A 21,453-nucleotide genomic window follows, 5' to 3' on the forward strand; every position below is an offset into this window, starting at 1 on the left:
AATTAAAAAGAAAAGGATGAAAAACAATGAAAAGTTTTGTTTATGCTGCTTATAAAAGTACTGTATTCCACAAACACATTCAAATAACAATGGATCTTTCAGTTTTAATTGTGTGAGCAATTAACTGGAAATAGTTCTATAAACAAAGAGGAAGAGAAAGAGCGGTGGAGGAGGAGAACATGTCGGGATAGCCTGAATTTAATCAGTGCAATCTCACAATTAACCAATTCATATGGCATTTCTCAAAATAAAATGGGTACAGCGCAAAGTTAAATTATCAAAACGATAAATCTGCATTTATACTGTATATCAAATGCAAATTATGGCAAATGAAAGTCTTGTGACCTAATAATAAAAAAAAAAAATAGTTTGCTTCCTGCAGCACAGTACCACTGATGTGTTCTCTAAAATAAGTCATGCAACATATGCTAAAAGTATAAGCTACATAAAAAATATTATAGAACTATATAGAAAAATATAATATAGTTCTAATTATATATCTCTATATATCATGAAGTGACTCTCAGAGCACCCCTAGAGCTGACAGTCATGCATTCATGTCCACGTATGAGATGGAAACGGCACGATTTGTGTGTGTGTGTGAGGTAAATTAAACTGCACGTCACAGCCATTAATTCGTACAAACACGCGGGACATGTAGGATTTGTATTTAAATAGTATTTTTGCTGTTTAATATTCACAGACACTTGTCTATATCACCAGATGCGTTCTCAAGGACTGAAATTGTGTACCGATTAATTTAATGTGAATCAGTACTCGGTAGTACCGACGTAATTCGGTCAGTGCCCTTAAAAGTACAAAGTTCGGTATAACTTGGAAATACCTTTGTGATTTACTGAACTTCCTGACGCCGTCTGTGCTGCTGAGAGTGACGGTTAGATGAAAAATGTAAATATGTGCTCCATGCTTTCCTCTAAATAACAAAATAAGCACACATTAATGACAGCAGAGAGAAAGCATCAGTTAAGAAAGCATCTGATCGTAGTGATGTGGATCTGTCTGCAAAAGCTCTGAAATTAATCAACATCCTGTCGACAGATGAGTTCATTAAACTTACTCTGTTACGATAGTTTGATTATAAAATATACTTGAAACTATATAGATCGGGTTACTTGAGATTATAATTTGAATTAATCCCTTTTCCCTGCATGACGCATTGACATTACAGCTCTCTTGGCATTATCCTGAACATTGCATTAATTTCCTGTAACATAGTATAGATATCGTTGAATCATTACAGATTAACAGTCACTGTTACTTTGGGAGGGACCACTTTTTTATGTAAAGAAATTAAATAATTAAAGGATTAAAATGGATTACATGGAATAAAGAAAAAATAACATGGTACAAGAAGTTCTAGGTCCAATTATATCCTATATAGTAGTGAAGTAATCCATTTAAATGATTTGCAAATAATGTTTTATTTAAAAATATGCACACATTCATTCTTGTTAGAATATATGTCAAAAGTGTAAAAAAAAAAATATATATATATATAGTCTTATCACATTCAGTTATGAGTGATATCTTTGAATTATTGCATATTTTCAGTTCAAAACGGCGAAATTACATTAAAAAGTTATATTATATTAAAAAGTTTGCTTCACAATGTTAGTGTGGGTCGTTAGAACATATCCATCATAAAACAGTTGTCAAATATGACATTTTTAGCTTACTACGCATGCACCCTTTCACTGTAAAAACTAAAAGTGTTGCATTGGAACAATAAGCCCCACCTTCTTTGAGCTGATTGGCCATCATGTTGACATGAAGAAATATTAAATATGGGGGGGTTAAATAATTGTTTCCAATTATTGGGGGTGGGGACTTGTCTACTCGATGTATTTCCTGTATTTGGCCCAATTGGTGTGTAGAACTTTTGATTACACGCTTATAGTAATAAAAGTGCTTACAGAGGGTTATTTTGGATTTTCAATTCACATTTTAAAATAAACTTCTAAATGTCTGTTTAATAGTCCCTAACAGACACAATTTAGTAATTGTGGCACGTTGAACAAGTGTTAAATATACACTGTAAAAAATTATTTAAAAAAACAATAAAAAAAATTCTAGGAAACCTGATTTTTTTAAAAATTTTATACAGTGTAATATCTAATTTAATTTAACTTACAGTGGAATATTTTCATTGCCATTTCACAGTTCCATGGCATCCCTACTATATAGTAGGTGGGGGAAAAAGTATGTCACAAAAGTATGTTTGAATTCACAGTACTCATAAAAGAGAAGGTAGAATGCTGCCAGTCATGTATACTTCTTCTGGCGAGATTCTGAAGTGTGCATACGATGGACACTTTAGTATCCTATGAGGTCACGAGAGACAGTTTGTGAATGGCAGTGAAGTGACACAACTGACGCTGGTGGGTCACATGATAATGAAAACATGTCAAATGTAGTACATCCAGATTACATTCATACATTATAGAAAACATTTTAGCGGTCGTGAAGTAACTGATTATTCACCTACTCAAGAGAGTTTGCGATTCTAGCCACGGCATGTTCCTGGGTCAACATATATTGTTGATCCTGGTACAACATTCTTGCCAGAAAACGTAGTCCTTCCCCAAAACCTAACCCTACCCATAACTTATCCCTAACCTCAGATGAAAATGATAGGTAAATAACACTGATGTCGAAGCACCTAACCCTGGTTGTAAGCCTAAACTTGACATTGTAACCTTGTCTCTCAAATTTGATTGGTTAATTAAAACGTGGTTCAAGGATCAGATGTTGATCCAGGAAAAAGTTATGAAATCATGTTCACCATATGCTTAAATTAAAGTGGGTTTATTGTGTTAAGGGCACTGAGTTTTAGCGTTTTTAAGACAGGGGACAGTTTCGCTCACTTCCTGTTGCGTGCACATGCTGTCAAGTAGCAAAGAGCGCATGTGTGGGTACCTGTACAGGCCATGATTTGCTGTGGCGAATGAAAGAGAGGTTTTCGGGAGTGTGTGTAAACATCACACTTTTGATTTTCCTTCACATACAAATCAGTCTATGGCTTTCAATGACAACCTAAAGTCTGGGAATTTCTTGTTTTTTAAGTTTCAGTACAAGCTGTTCATACATTGGCAATAGAAAAGTGATCAATACATGTCATTTCTTACATATACCCCCTTTAACAGGAAATAAAATGTTTATAATCGGTTTTATTCATAAAACAAGTGGTAACACTCTAGTTTAGGGTCCAGTTCGACTTTTACTATTAACTGGTTGCTTATAAGCATGCATATTACTGTGATATTGACTCTTTATTAATACTTATAAAACACATAATAATGTTTTATTCTGAATTCCTAATCCTACCCAATACCTAAACTTAATTTCCTTACTAACCATTAAGAAGGGAAAAGGGAAAAGTCATAGTTAATTGGGAAAAGTCACCCTTCAGTTTGATTAACAGGCAATCTGACCAATCACAATTTGTCCAATGACAATTTTGTCACAATTTGGATTTGTCCAACAAAGCAGTCAGAAGAGTTTGTGAAAACGGTGTACTGACGTCTTTCCGCAGTTAAAACGACATTCCTTCTGAAGTTCATTCATGTTTATTTGATACTATAAATGAACTGGAAGGAAGACATGATCGGTTCACAAGCAACTTTATGTGAGCCACAAAATGGTTCTTGTTTACATTTCTTTAAAGCTGCTGTCTGTAACTTTTTTTGTGTTCAAGATTTACAAAAATGATATAATGAGAATTTACAACATGAATCCTTGTTCCAAACCGTGTTTTTGTCTTTACCTGAATCATTACGGTATACTTATAATAAGTGTTTATATTGGGACTATTTCAGGCCAGACTGCTAGGTATCGCAGCGGAGGAGCACAGTCCCTGCGTGATCCACCATTGACATAAACGTTCTTCCACAAGATGCATGCAGTTCTGTTAATTAACCACTAGAGTGCAAAAAGTTACGGAATGCAGCTTTAAATAAAAAATAAATTAAAAAAATTACTCTATAGGTCGTTTTTCAAGCAACTTATTACAACCGTTTTATGTCTGACGTCATGAAATGACGTATGACTGTCGTTACCAATCAAAATGCGTGTTCATTTTAATGCAATGTGGGGTCTTTTTAAAACCATTTGTCATAATTCCATTTAGCCATTAAAAAAAAAAATATATATATATTTTTTTTTACTACTACACCCACACCATCCCTAAACTAGCCATTGAGTGCATACACACTTTATGAGCACATGTGTTCCCTGGGATCGAATTCATGATCGCATGATCACATGTTGTTGTTGTTGTATATTGCAATGCTTTACCAACTGAGATATGCAAAACCTGAAATATTATGCTGATTAAAGGGAAAAATGCTTTAAAATGAAAGTGTCCTGCTGTCAATAGGAGCACAACTTTAGAAAACGCTCCTATGGGTCATATTTCATGAATTAAAATATTGTCGATAGGGGCGCAACTTTAGTCAATGCTCCTATGGTTATGTGAATTGGTTGGAGGACACAAATTTTAGAGTTTGTTTAATAATAAAAGCAACCCTGTGTGTGGTGTGAGGGCAAAGCTTTTCGGACATAGCAACAGAAACAAAATGGGGGGCGAAACTTTGCGAGCGGTCAGTTGGATCCTAAACTAAAGTGTGGCCAATGTTCTATATGTGAAGCGCCTGACAGAATATTATACACACACACACACACACACACACACACACACACACACACACACACACACACACACACACACACACACACACACACACACACACACACACACATATATGAATGTATGTATGCATGTTCAATATTGGAGAAAGGTTCAACTGTTTCTTAGTGTAAAGTAAAACTGATTTTGAAACACTTATTGTCTATTTTCCTGCTGTAATTCAGAAAAGTCTAGAGTCCTAGAACAGTGAAAGAGGAATTGAAGAACTCACTGAGCCTCAAATGATCCTAAAACTCATTTAAACAACTGTCTGAAATTTGATTTCGCGTCACACCACGTGGTCTCGAAATGCTGTCAGAGAGACAATTACATTTTAACGGAGGCTACCGTCATCTAGATTTGCAGAAATAATGCCTTTTCCTGTAGAATCAAATTAAATCAAACTGAATAGAATTGAATGACACTGAATGGAATTCAGCCGAGACAAGGGAGTAACACATATCATAACACGCTGCCTGTTCAAGTGTGAGTGGTGCTGTCAGTCAGCTCTCTCTCTCTCTCACACACACACACACCTGCTCACGCTCCACAGCCACGTCCCTCAGGAGCAGCGTAAGGAGAATCGTGCTTACCTGTCTGTCTGTGGCTGAGTGGCTGCTGCTATGGGGCCAGGCTAATGTTTTAAGTAATGGCTTTTGAGAGCTGACAGATCGGTGGTGTTCGGGCTGCTCTGGGAGAACAGAGCACATCCATCACCTCGCCATAATGCGCCCACCCTTCAGTCTCTATCACATGCACCGCTATCAGCCTCACAAAACCAGGGAAATACTTTGACATGAATGACACCCTCACATGTCAATTCATTACAAGGATTTTTCCCTGTCTAATTAAGACGCATACTGAAGGCTTAGAGAATTACATCTTTACAGGTCAGCAAAGTGTGTTGGATCTCAAGGGAAAGAACTAAAGAAAGCCAGAAAACTTGCTTAAAAAATATAAGCTGAATAAAAAGTGTTGATAAAAAATAAAACATACATATTAACTGATTGCCATTGTTTTCTTTTTTTAGTTGATCAAAATACAACTCTGAAAAAAATTAGACACCACTTAGCATTGATTTCTCAATGTTAAGGGGTCTCAGTTTTTTCCAGAGCTGTATATTTTCATTAAGTTATTATTACTGTTGCATTTGTAAATGTAGGGGTTTTATTGTTTTTGTAAATATTAAATAAATAAAAACAAATAAATAATAAAATAACATTAATAATAAAAGTAATAATGATAATATTTGATAATGATACTAAAAATAATAAACAACAACATTATTAACAAGGTTAATAAATACATTAAACCATTCTGAAAATACAAAATAAAATGGAATTAAATTATAAATAATCAGTAGAATATAATAATAATACATCTTAACTATTGTAAATAATCAGACAAATATTTTAATCATTGATATTTGTGAACAATGTTATCTTACATAGACGCACACACACACACACAGTAGTGTAGTATATTCCTCTACACTAACCGTAAAACTACCTATCACAGAAAACTTAGTTTTTTACATTTTCAAGAAATATCTTATATGATTTATATGCTGTTGTCCTAGTGAGACCAACAAATAATTTCCTACAAGGACAATGATTTTGGATCTTGCCATCTTTGTGGAGACATTTTGTTCCCATAATGTTTGTCTCTCTGAAAATTCTCTTCTGTTGTGTTTGTTTATATATTTTGACAATTCACAAGGTCTGGTTCCAATGACAAAACTCTTATGTATTTATTATAGTTTATCCTTTACCGATGACAGGTCAAATTAGAGAACTAAATAAAATTGTTGCTCATTTTTGGAGATTGGTTACACACACACACACACACACACACACACACACACACACACACACACACACACACACACGCGCACACACACACGCGCACACACACACACACAGTTTGCCTTTCAGATAAAACAGCCAGTTTTTGAGTTCGAAGCAGAATGAAAGTAGAAGAATGAAAAAGGGATGAGGACAGAGATGAAGAAACTGGATTGTTCTTCCCAAAAAACAGACAATGCTAATAAATCTCGGAATGACAGAATGAATCTCAGTGTACTGGCACGGCTTGGAAACTGTCAGTCAAGTACATCAGTCCCTCAATCTACTCTATTGCCTCCATGCACAAAATCTTCAACATGTCCTCCTTTTTTCCTTCCAATGATTTTTCTCGACACCTCGCGTTGGCTGCATGCCCACACAGGCTGAGGAATAATTGTGATTCTGAAAATCAATAGAAGTGAAATCCGCCGGCCCCGGCCATGTAATGCAATCCTGTCATTCACTGCATGAGGAGTGATAAGCGCTCGGATTGGTCTGTTCCTCTGGTTAGCAGTCATGATGCGTTCTAATGCACTTGCCACACGCTTGCCATCTCATCTTGATTTTTTCACTTTCACTCTCCATCTAATTCTACAGTCAAAAAATAAGGAGTGACGTGTAAAATTACTTATTGACGGATCGCCTCAAGATAAGTAGAACTGATTTTGAGAGAAGAAATGTAAAGGGCTCTGTAAAATAATCTTGATTGACACACACACACACACACACACACACACACACACACACACACACACACACACACACACACACACACACACACACACACACACACACACACACACACACACACACACACACACACACACACACACACACACACACACACACACACACACACACACACACACACACACAGCAGTTAGTTAGTTAGCATATGCAGTGGAGTGGTAAGCCACCTAATGCAGAGCAGCTGAACCGGACACAGAGTGTAGCTTTGCGTCAAGTTTATTGGATTTTTTTTCCATGTAGTAGAGAAACCCCATCCACGTGCCAGCTAATTAACTTTATTAATTAGACAAAGACGACATAAGCAACTGTAATGTCCAAGTCTACCATGGCTATAAATCTCCTGCATTCAGCCTAAGCTGTAGAACTGCAGATATTCCCTCACAGCGTGTTGTGTTGACAGGTTGTGTTTACTGTGTCGAACATAAATTCAGAATTTCTGATCCCACAGAGGTATACTGAAGATTTATGGACAACATAGAAGAGAATGGGATCTTTCAAACATACCAAACACATGGAAATCATTTCAAAGAAACTTTGGATGTAGACATTCAACGGTTTGAGGTTCAATGGCTTTTTTTTTTCTTATGCTAACCAAGGTTGCATATATTTGATCAAAAATACAGTTTAAAACACTTTTCTAATTAATGTCATTTATTCCCATGATGGCAAAGCTTAATGTTCAGCATTATTACTCCAGTCTTCAGCGTCACATGACCCTTCAGAAACTATTCTAATATGACGATATGCTGCTGAAGAAACATTTATTATTATTATTATTATTATTAATGTTGAAAACCGTTGTGCTGCATACTATTTTTGGATTCTTTAATGATTTTTTTTTTCCATAAACGGAATTAATTTTCTAATCTAGAATAGCATATTTAGTACTTACTAAATTGTAAAGATATATATGTGAGCAACAGTAACTCGTCTGTTTGATCGGACCACACAGGCCAGCCTTCGCTCCTCACGTGCATCAATGAGCCTTGACCGCCCATGACCCTGTCGCCGGTTCACCACTGGTTCTTCAATGGACCAATATAGATAGATACTGACCAGTGCAGACTGAGAACACCCCACAAGAGCTGCAGGTTTGGAGATGCTCACAATTTGGCCAAACTCACTCAAATCCTTACGCTTACCCATTTTCCCTGCTTCTAACACATCATTTTTGAGGACAAAACACCCACATGCTGCCTTATATATCCCACCCACCAACATTGGTCATGATGTTATGCCTGGTCAATGTGTGTGTGTGTGTGTGTGTGTGTATGTATATAAATATATATATACACACACACACAGTGCCTTGCGAAAGTATTCGCAATCATTTATTGGATATTTCAAACTTTTTTAACAAATCAAAAACTGAAAAATTGGGCGTGCAAAATTATTCGACCCCTTTACTTTCAGAGCAGCAAGCTCTCTCCAGAAGTTCAGTGAGGATCTCTGAATGATCCAATGTTGACCTAAATGACTAATGATGATTAGAATAGAATCCATCTGTGTGTAATTGAGTCTCCGTATAAATGCACCTGCACTGTGATAGTCTCAGAGGTCCGTTTAAAGTGCAGAGAGCATCATGAAGAACAAGGAACACACCAGGCAGGTCCGAGATACTGTTGTGGAGAAGTTTAAAGCCGGATTTGGATACAAAAAGATTTCCCAAGCTTTAAACATCCCAAGGAGCACTGTGCAAGCGATAATATTGAAATGGAAGGAGTATCAGACCACTGCAAATCTACCAAGACCTGGCCGTCCCTCTAAACTTTCAGTTCATACAAGGAGAAGACTGATCAGAGATGCAGCCGAGAGACCCATGATCACTGGGCCAGATGAACTGCAGAGATCTACAGCGGAGGTGGGAGACTCTGTCCATAGGACAACAATCAGTCGTGTACTGCACAAATCTGGCCTTTATGGAAGGGTGGCAAGAAGAAAGCCATTTCTTAAAGATATCCATAAAACTTGTCATTCTGGAAGAAAACCTGATGGAGCCTGCAAAAGACCTGAGACTGCGACGGAGATTTGTCTTCCAACAAGACAATGATCCAAAACATAAAGCAAAATCTACAATGGAATGGTTCAAAAATAACCATATCCAGCTGTTAGAATGGCCAAGTCAAAGTCCAGACCTGAATCCAATCGAGAATCTGTGGAAAGAACTGAAAACTGCTGTTCACAAACGCTCTCCATCCAACCTCACCGAGCTCGAGCTGTTCTGCAAGGAGGAATGGGCAAAAATTTCAGTCTCTCGATCTGCAAAACTGATAGAGACTACCCCAAGCGACTTACAGCTGTAATCGCAGCAAAAGGTGGCGCTTCAAAGTATTATCTTAAAGGGTTACTTCAGCGATTAGCATATGGCCTTGTATCAGTAGAAACCCTGGAGTATATTCAAATGATTGTGCTTTCCCCCCTCATATCCCCCTAGTGGATTCCATGCCTCAACTCGTCAGAGCTGTTTTGGCAGCAAAAGTGGGACCAACTTATATTAGGTCATTATATTATGCCTGATCAGTGTGTATGCTCAATTGCCCAAAGTTTTCCAAGAAAATATCTCCCACCCCATTATAACAAAACCACCAGTCTGAACTCCTCTGGCCAATGAATGAACACAGCACTATTATGACACAGGCTGCATCCCAAATCCAATTTCAGATTGGGATCGGTAGCACTGTCAAAATTTGGGGAACCCGTGCGAATTGTAGCCTCAGTTTCCTGTTCTTAGCTGACAGAAGTGGCACCCTGTTTGGTTTTCTGCTGTTGCTTGAATTAGAAGCTTGATTCTGCGATTTTTGACTGATGAATTGTCTTTATGGCTTTATGTATGGTATATCTTTTATTATTGTCTTGATCACAGCTTTATCATTAAAGGGTTACTTCAGCGATTAGCATATGGCCTTGTATCAGTAGAAACCCTGGAGTATATTCAAATGATTGTGCTTTCCCCCCTCATATCCCCCTGAGACAAGAGATTTATGCATTTTATTTCAGGAAAAATTCCTCCTATGATGCAAATTGACGATATTTGCATCATAGGAGGAATGTTTGGCCAAAGGCTAAAGACTACAGCCAGCAGAGGGAGCCATTTCTGCATGTTTTGAACCCGCGCATGGGGGATGGAAGATCACACTAAGCTCGCAGGGAGAGCTCAGCTCACAGCAGGCACTCATTTAAACGGAGCTATGGTGAGAAATGTAAGTCTTTTAACTTCAAGTCAACTTTAACTCAAATTAATTTCTATGAAAGTTAAGCTTGCAAAGGCATGAACTGAAACGCGCCAGACTGAACTCGCGTTGTGAATGTATGCCGCGGCGAGTGTAGTCGCGATTACCTCGCTCTCATCATGAGAGCTCATTTATTTCATTTATGGGAATGGCCTCACAGGGCAGTGAAGCATTCTGGGAATTGTAGTCTTTCATCCCCATGAGACAAAAATACATTTTCTGTCTTTTCTCAGTCTAGAAGGCACCAAATTCAAAAATAATTTCACATTTCTGATACATTGATGACCCAGTTTAAATACAGGTTCATCTTCCCAGTGCTGAAGTACCCCTTTGAGGGGGCAGAATAATTTTGCACGCCCAATTTTTGAGTTTTTGATTTGTTAAAAAAGTTTGAAATAACAGTTTTATATCATTATGTTTGAAGCCTGAAATGTGGCAAAAGGTCGCAAAGTTCAAGGGGGCCGAATACTTTTGCAAGGCACTATATATATATTTATAAATAATATATAAATAATATAAAAAAATATACATATATATAAATAATATTATATTATATTAAAAATTCTGATGAATAAGTAACTTGACTGCAGAACATTTCCTCACCAAGTGGAACTAGGTGCAAATGTGAATAAAAACTAAGGTGAAATGCAGCAAATAGCTTGCAGTAATGGTGCACAAATGAACAGACAAACAAACAGCACAAATATATCAAAAAATGCTATGCAATATGCACCCATTGTATACTCAAGAGCATCTTGAATAAGTGACAGTGCTCCACCTGTAGGCAAAGACAGGTAATTCCTTTGAAAGACAGTAATTGTCCATAAATACAACCAGTAGATAATGCGTACTGGTTGTCATCTTACACCTAAAACTGTCACTGTATTATCTGATATGCAATCAGGGGAAGAGAAAGACACTGTTCACTGACCATAAAACAGCCACCTCACTCACACTCAATATGCTTTTGTGTGTGTGTGTGTGTGTGTGTGTGTGTGTGTGTGTGTGTGTGTGTGTGTGTGTGTGTGTGTGTGTGTGTGTGTGTGTATGTATATGTATGTATGTATGTATATATATATAAAATACATAAACATCTCTTGTTTTGCCATGCATTAATTCAGTGGCACAAGTATGAATCAAGTGTTTCTCTTTTCTTTCAGAAAAATGACTGAGGACGTGAATCCAAACAGTGTTTTCGTTGTAATCCACAACTATTGTTGTCTGACTGACGTTTATGGCTCAGAGATTTCTCTTTCATCTCTCTAATTCCAGCCTTTCATGCATTAAAGAAACTTCAGAGTCCCACAGCATTTTAAGATAGAAGGGAGGTAGGTTGAGGTTATCTGTTCCTTCCTGCCTCTCCGCAGGCTTTGCATGGAGTATTTAGAAATGTTTCTTTCACCAGACCACACAGCTCCGCGGGGATGCGATTGGGGAGGATGCTTCTATATATAGTGAGATGGGAAAACTAGCCCATTGAGGTTCAGGTCAGTCTGGGCTATAATTTTCCAGATCCAATGCCCTTCTCGGATTGTGTCCAACGCTGACCTCTGACCTGTGTAGGTGACTGAAATTCAGGAGCAGTTTGTGGAAAGAAGAATGGAGACTGTGGTAATAAATCAAACCAACCTTGTCCTGTCTCCACCCCGTGATGTGTCCTTAGCTTGACACTGAGTGTACGTGTGTGGAGGGTCAGAAGAGGAACTAGTTTAAAAGTGAAATGTGGGAAAGCCCGTGCAGGGCCATAAACAGGTCAGGGTGGACACTTAAAGGACACGTCTATGGGCAAATGAAGAGCACGCTAATGCTAATTAACTTTTGCATTAAGAAAAAACATGACCGGAGATCAATGGAGCTATAGTACGAAAACAGCTTATCAAATAATGAATCATGTGATTCAATCAATGAACATGTTTGCTATTAAACATTAATTTTCTAAGGCCGTAAAATAAATGCTGTTTTTTGAAAGAATTCAGGGAAAATGCTGCAGAACTTCACATTTATTTCTATGTATCCACAAAAGCTGATTGGCTGCATCCGAAATCACATACTCTCGAGTAGATACTTATTTTGAATAAGTAATTGTGACCCACCAGCGTCAGTTACTTTGCTTCACTGCCATTCACAACTTCTCTCCCGTGGCCTCATGGGATAGTAAAGTGTCCATCGTATGCACACTTTAGAATTTAGCTGGAAAAAGTAGGTCATCTGGCACTTTTTGCCTACTCTTTTATGAGTACTGTGAATTTGTTTTTGTTTTTTTGTCAAATACTGTTTTTCATGTACTATATAGTATGGAAGTATGCCATTTCGGAAGCAGCCTTTGACTGTCATACAACTCGGACTCAAAAATTCAATGACGTCAAGGTTATAAAGTAATTAGTTTTTGAAGCACATGTGATCTGCGGTCATTTTTGTTACACTGTATGTATATTTATATGTATATATATATATATATATATATATATATATATATATATATATATATATATATACCCACTTTATATTAGGTGGCCTTAACTACTATGTACTAACATTGTAATTAATCATTTAATACAATGCATTTATTATGTACATACATGTTTGTACATTGTACTCACATTTTAAAAAATACCTGCATGTAATTACGTCTGTAATTAATTTCTGTAGATATATTTGTAATTCACAGTTGGTCTTTCCCTTACACCTAACCCTACCCTTAAACTGACCCACACCACCACACCTGCCCCTAACCCTACCCCTACCCTTAAACTGACCCACACCACCACACCTGTCCCTAACTCTACCCTTAAACTGACCCACACCACCACACCTGTCCCTAACTCTACCCTTAAACTGACCCACACCACCACACCTGTCCCTAACTCTACCCTTAAACTGACCCACACCACCACACCTGTCCCTAACTCTACCCTTAAACTGACCCACACCACCACACCTGTCCCTAACTCTACCCTTAAACTGACCCACACCACCACACCTGTCCCTAACTCTACCCTTAAACTGACCCACACCACCACACCTGTCCCTAATTCTACCCTTAAACTGACCCACACCACCACACCTGTCCCTAACTCTACCCTTAAACTGACCCACACCACCACACCTGTCCCTAACCCTACCCTTAAACTGACCCACACCACCACACCTGCCCCTAACTCTACCCTTAAACTGACCCACACCACCACACCTGTCCCTAACTCTACCCTTAAACTGACCCACACCACCACACCTGTCCCTAACCCTACCCTTAAACTGACCCACACCACCACACCTGCCCCTAACTCTACCCTTAAACTGACCCACACCACCACACCTGTCCCTAACCCTACCCTTAAAATGACCCACACCGCCACACCTGTCCCTAACTCTACCCTTAAACTGATCCACACCACCACACCTGTCCCTAACTCTACCCATAAACTGACCCACACCACCACACCTGTCCCTAACCCTACCCTTAAACTGACCCACACCATCACACCTGTCCCTAACCCTACCCTTAAACTGACCCACACCACCACACCTGTCCCTAACTCTACCCTTAAACTGATCCACACCATCACACCTGTCCCTAACTCTACCCTTAAACTGATCCACACCATCACACCTGTCCCTAACTCTACCCTTAAACTGACCCACACCACCACACCTGTCCCTAACCCTACCCTTAAACTGATCCACACCATCACACCTGTCCCTAACTCTACCCTTAAACTGACCCACACCACCACACCTGTCCCTAACTCTACCCTTAAACTGACCCACACCACCACACCTGTCCCTAACTCTACCCTTAAACTGACCCACACCACCACACCTGTCCCTAACCCTACCCTTAAACTGACCCAAACCACCGCACCTGTCCCTAACCCTACCCTTAAACTGACCCACACCACCACACCTGTCCCTAACTCTACCCTTAAACTGACCCACACACCCACACCTGTCCCTAACTCTACCCTTAAACTGACCCACACCACCACACCTGTCCCTAACTCTACCCTTAAACTGACCCACACCTGTCCCTAACTCTACCCTTATCCACCTCAATATCAGCGAAGGTGTTTTGCAATACAATTTGAACACAATACGTTTTTTGATGTAAGTACTTAAGGCCACGAAATATAAAGCGGGGCTATATATATATCTGAGAGAGAGAGAGAGAGAGAGAGAGAGAGAGAGAGAGAGAGAGAGAGAGAGAGAGAGAGAGAGAGAGAGAGAGAGAGAGAGAGAGATTTTATTCATAATGCACTTTTTATTCCCAAGAATCTCAAAGTGCAACAATGGAAAAGGGAAAAATAACAAAAAAATGCGTGTACTGTGTATAATTATTATAAACACACACACACACACACACACACACACACACACACACACACACACACACACACACACACACACACACACACACACACACACACACACACACACACACACACACACACACACACACACACACACACACACACACACACACACATACGTATATATTTAAGATTTATATTTTATACATACATACATACATACATACATACATACATACATACATACATACATACATACATACATACATACATACATACATACATACATACATACATACATACATACATACATACATACATACATACATACATACATACATACATACATACATACATATACACACACAATAGATAAATTATATACATATACAGTATATGCATGCAAATATATCTTATTACATGTGCATATGTGCATATATGCATGTGTGTGTATTGATAAATACATGATAATTATACACAGTAGACACATATATTATGTAAACAAACTTCAATGAATCAATTGCCCAACGCTAAAATACACACACTCAAACACCTATACACCCCCGGCAGTCCAACTCAATTTTATTTTATGTGGGGGGTGACCAACTGAGTTCAAACTCCCATTTATGAATAGAAAATAATTGATAATGAAATGATTGATATACACTATAAGTATACTACTAACATTCTAACAACCTCTATGAACAAGGCCAATCATGCTTCAAAAACAACTAATATCATTCCCTCTACTTTAGTACAGTTTCAACTTGCTCTCGTCTCTCTAAGAAGACCTTCTGATATTTTTTTCCTTTCATTCACATTAAAAAGCGAGCTCATCCTAGTTAATAAGCAGTGGTTTGTGTTGTGGTGCTAGTTGTCAGAAAGCATTGGGCTAAGAGCAACGCCCTTCGCATAGGTTTTAGACACTTGCTGAATTAAGGTCACCTTCAGACGTCAATCCCACTACATCATTCGCCGGCCTCACACTGCTCTCAGCACACACACACACAGGCATACATACACACCAAAGCTCATGCAAAACTCAGCACCTCTCTCAAGGGTCAAAGGTTAGTCCGAATCATGTTAGGTCTCCCAAAAAGGTCAGTGTTTGTTGCATTTTGTCGCGTGTTCAGCTCGTCTCAGCAGTGATTACTGCACAAAGTCTTCTGAAAATCCTGTTTCTCCAATTATCTGGTGCAGAACTGCTGATGGTACCATTTACCTACAGACATGCATTAACATAATGCAGATGTCCTTAACTGCAATACGGAGGCACTTCATGAAACTCATAGAGTTGGGATAAATGGACTGTGGCACTGATGTGAACACAAGTCTATTAAACAGCGGATATGAGTGTGTGCGCCATGGGAGGAGGGCAGATTACATTGCTTTGCACACTAACTATACAGCCCTGGGCTCTCTCTCTCCATCTCTCTCGCTCTCTCTCTCGCCCTCACTCTCTCACAGACCCCACCACTCCTCTTCATCTCTTCAGAGCTTAACATCACTCAGCCTTAACACACTTCATTGACACTAACTCACCACCCAAAATCAAAGCCTGTCCTGAAGGGGAAACATTGCCAAAAATATATATCACAACAGACAAACATTCCTTATTCCAGATTCAGCCGAGAACCCGATTTGAATGCATTTTAATGCGATGAACTAGAGCAGCTAGAAGATAGGTCGCCACTTCAGTCAAGCGCTGACATTTGTTAACCTATGTTTTATCATAACAGGACAATCTTGATTGTATCACTTAAGTTCTGATTAATTTAAGGACCTCAAGAGAGTGATTAAAGGGCATTTGTGTTTAACTCGTTTAAAAAGACTGACAGCCGGCATGTCAAAATGTCTCCAATGGGACCCGTGTCGGGTGACTTACGGGTGGTTTCTGAAGCGTACCGTAGGTGAGGTTTAATGGACTAAGGGCTGGGGATGTTTTTCTTGAACCATTTCACACCCTCTCTGCGCCAATCATTAGACACGAGAGGGTTAGTTCAGACCTTGAGCACAGATTTCCACCGGAGTCTTAAATGGAGTGGATGTAGCCGGGTGAGCAGCTCCTACAACACACTCGTCGGGGTTAAAAACAGCTGAGCAGACTGAGGACCGTTCAATCTTCAAGTGTATTAATAACAAAGGTGCATCTGCGCGGCTTGTTCCGATAATGAATCTGTGCATCCATACTGTTCCAGAGCACAATGTGTATATGCAGTTGTCCTGGAAACATAAAGTGCGCTTAGAAGAGCCCATCTGGATGATTCATGTTTGTGTTTCCAAAAGCTGCAACTTATTTCTGGGCAATGTGGCGTTTTAAATATATACAGCCCAATCGGTGCAACACCAGCTCAACGAATCGGACGGTGCGAATCAACTGTGATATTACATTTAGGTCAGTTTAAAGAAAAAAAAAAAGTAAAAATGCTACAACAAAAAACTGTTAATTACTTGACCATATATGTTTAATAAAGACATGCACACGCACATATACACACACACACACACACACACATATATATATATATATATATATATATATATATATATATATATATATATATATATTCATTTTACATAATAATATAGTTTATATACATATTTACATAGTAATATTAAGTACTATAGGGTTAGGATTGTGGTTTGGTTTGCGGTTAGTTTTAAATATGCATAAGTTATAGTTATTACTAGCTACATGTAACAGTGACACTTTACAATAAAGTAGTAAAATAAATATGAATTACCTTTTCATTTACAGAAGCTATATTAGGAGAATAAAAATCACGTAATTTAAAAACGTATTTTTGTTCTCGGTTATGTACACTGAAGTGGATTATGTTGTTTAGTTAATATCCTTTGCATTATTTTAGGGTCATGTTTGTTACTCTATGGTTTGTGTTTGTGTTTGGCACACCGTGCTTTGCGTTATTACGGTTGCTGTTGTCATGTGACCGACCTTATGTCACCAGTGGCTATAAGAGTAGCAAACGGATTGTAATGGGTTTTAAACGTACCTGTGCATAGTTAATAACTGTAAAATATACAATCCTGTGTATGTATTTTTTTATGATAAAGTTCTAGGATAAAGCTAACTTTGTTTTGTTTTCCGTTCAGGCCTTTTGTGTGTGTGTGTGGTTATTTACAAAGCAATACAAAAATTATTATTATTATTAATATTATTATTATTTTTTTTTTTTTTTTACAAAGAAAAAAAAATCGAAAGGATAGCGAAAAATACTAGTTTAACACATTAAATGTGTTTGTATAATACATGTATAAGACGACGCGCTTCTTTAATTGCCTGGTGTCGCACAGCTGCTCGTTCCCTCGTGCACGCGCTCCGCTGCTCCGCTGTTATCAGGGTCAGGACGAGCTGACACACACGAGAGGCTTAAACATGAAACACAGCAGCCAAGTTCAACACTAATACTCGAAGGTGCGGACAGGCCTCGCAGCTGACGGAAACACGCAGCTAAATACAGCGATGCCATCCAATGATTATTTCTGACGTTTCAAAAAACTATTCTCATATTTCGTTATAGAAAAAGAACGATTCTCAGGTAAAAAATGAAACCATTGCGCCATTGTCGCACACAGCAATCCGAGAGAACGCGTAGTCCATATGAACATAGCTATATATAATGTGTTTGTGGTCTGTAAAACACAGTTTTTATGTTGTAGAGACATAAGGAGAACCTAAACCTTACTGATGTGGTGTCCTGTACCAGTCACTGAGAGACAGTGATCAATATCGACAGTAAATAAAATACAATTTAACAAATGGCAGATAGCCTATATAAATGAAAAGACATAAGATACAAAGCAGAGTGAGCAGTAGAGGTCTGGATGCGCTGCCGATGGTCCTGAACACGAGGGGACTCACTCGTCATTAAATTGAGTGTTTTTTGTGTGTGTTTTTTTGGCTTCCATAAAATACAAAACGCGAGAAAGTAGGCTATAACCAAAACACATGGAGACGATCTACGGTCCTTTAATCGGTGAGTGGACACAGTTTGATACAGAATGAAAAAATACATAAATGCGCCCTTCAAACATGCCTGTGGCATATGTATAAAGACAAGACTTATTAGCCAAAAAAAAATAATTCAAACATTGAGACACATTCTAAACTAAACTAAAATTGTAATTAAAATTAGATGTATTTTGTTCTGCAGTGTAATAGCAGGACACACTGATGAGGGAGATTGAGAGTCGTGTAACCAGATTTTAAAATCTTTCCAATTTAAAGTACAATGACCAGGAGGAGATTATGTGAATAATTACAGCTAATTTATTATTTTAAAAATCAATGAATCGTTCTTTTGTGTTAAGCAGGCCATTTAAAATTAGAACAGGACCTCGTACAGGTATAACATTATTTTAAAGACTCCAAAAACAAAACATTTCTTCAGATGTAAACGCTAACATTATAATATGTTCTTAATTTAAGTAATTTACGAAAGTAAGTAAAAACTTCCTTTTTTTATTTCAGTGTGCGCGCGCACGGCATCTCTAAAACTCAAAATAAAAAAACAGATTTTTAAATCATGACTATATTAATGTCAATTATAGGCATACTATGGAAAATAAATAAGATACAATTCTATCCAAATAAAATAAAAGCATGTTCACATTATTAAACAAATCCAGGAGTAAAAGGTAAAGCACACAACTGACGTTCTGCGATTTTCATTTATTTGCATAGACTACATTTAAAACGTATGCTAGCATGATATTTCATTGTATTTAATCATATGGTCACGGTAAGTTAATAAGCAGTCGTAGTCTATTTTGTTTTCTTGATTTATTTTCAATGAAGTGATTAGTCAAAGTGTAAAATGTAATTTGTTGTAGACATGGCTTAAGTGTGTATTGAGTAGTGGAAATCAAAGAGGCTCTCATCGGGGTGCAGGACTGTCACTGCTGCTTCGCTCGCGCAGCTGTTTTCGTTTGTTTTAGCGCCCCCGTGAGGCCGAACACTGAAACGCAACTCTCGCGACTGGATGTCGAGACCAGAAACAGAGGAAGGGTTTGTCCGCATGACACGCTCTTTTAAAAATAATAATAAAAATATAGAAAAATCAGTTGATTTAGTAAGCTCACGCTGTCTTAATTTGATACATAATTTACCACGTAGAAGGTCTCTATATAAGCAAAATAAGGGCAAAAAAGTTATTTTTTAAAACCCGAAAGCATAGTTATAAAGTGTAAAGCATGCTGTCATTCCGAAGTGCCACGGTATCATCGCATTCTAACTTAAGACACATGCGCATATTCTGGGCTATAGCTATGCTAAACGAGTGGCACAGGTAAAAATAAAGAGAGTAGAGACTCTTACCAGGTAGACAGCCGGAGTGAGGAGAAAGACGGCACACCAACACGTCGCCCGCATCCTCCCTTATCTCAAACTTCCACTAATTTCCCTGCGCTGTTTCTTTTGTCTGTAAGGAACATAGATCCACTTGGTATCCGCTTTAGACCTTTAGCCTAGGCAAAAATGACATTATAGACCCCATGACCACAGAATAGGCTTTAAACTTGGACACAGATAAGGGAGGGAGAGCAAATGAACGGTTACATAGGCATTAATCCAGTCATATTTCATTAGGATGTCATGGGAGATGGTCGCCGGTCTTGCTGCCTGGAGTGACTGCGGCGTAAGTCCTCTTAGAAACAAGGACAGAGGCTTTTCACGAGCGCGCTGTCACTCAGCGGTGGCTTTATATCGCGCGCTGAGAGCCACGCGCGCCGTACTACATCCGGAGAGAAGCTCGGAGGGGGTGGGACGAGAGGAGAGTGGGGGAAAAAAAAAGGACGAGATTGGTCCAAGAGACGACGGGATCACACGATTGCGACGACTTAAAAGAGACTCGCAGCCCACCAGAGAAGCTTTTTTGCGCGTTTTCGTGCGCGCGAGACGACGTGTCGCGGTGCTTGAGGAGCGCGCCACAACTCCACGGATAGTGTGCGCTATTGCCATAAGAAACTGAACGCACCTAAACCTGCGAGTTAAATATGTCTCGTATTGACAACCGTTAAAAATGCAGGTATTCCTGATCACGAGTAACAATTGTGTAAAAAAACATTTTTTTTAATTTTTTTTTTATTTGTTTACAAACACACACATACATACATACATACATACATACATACATACATACATACATACATACATACATACATACATACATACATACATACATACATACATACATACATACATACATATATATATATATATATATATATATATATATATATATATATATATATATATATATATAAAACCTCTAGAACACAACTTTTCACAACATTTTCACAAACGAGCGTTCTGAATGATTTATGTGATCCCCATTGATCCCCACAGTGACATTAGTTGAACAAGGATAGAAAAACATGTCCATGTCCACACACACACGTTTGTTTTTGTGAAATGTGGGGACATTCCATAGGCCTAATGGTTTTTCCAATGTACAAACCATATTTTCAATCCCCCTACACTATCCATAAACCCCATCACATGAAACATTCTGCATTTTTACCTTCTCAAAAAAACTCATCCTTTATGATTTATAAGCATTTTTAGCGGACATGGGGAATGTCCTCATATTTCACCC

General features: G+C 38.3%; 1 protein-coding gene across 1 annotated transcript in view; it reads right to left on the reverse strand.

Annotated features, from left to right (window-relative positions):
• nxph1 (neurexophilin 1) overlaps nt 1-20,694 on the reverse strand; it is a 41,983-nt gene extending 21,289 nt beyond the window's left edge. Inside the window, exon 1 of the mRNA XM_067425195.1 lies at nt 20,175-20,694. Within this exon, the coding sequence (XP_067281296.1) occupies nt 20,175-20,228 (54 nt within the window). The 5' untranslated portion in view covers nt 20,229-20,694. The remainder of the gene's footprint in view (nt 1-20,174) is intronic.
• Between the last annotated feature and the right edge of the window lie 759 nt (nt 20,695-21,453).

The sequence above is a fragment of the Pseudorasbora parva genome, chromosome 19 (genome assembly GCF_024679245.1).
Source record: "Pseudorasbora parva isolate DD20220531a chromosome 19, ASM2467924v1, whole genome shotgun sequence".
Lineage (NCBI taxonomy): Eukaryota > Metazoa > Chordata > Actinopteri > Cypriniformes > Gobionidae > Pseudorasbora > Pseudorasbora parva.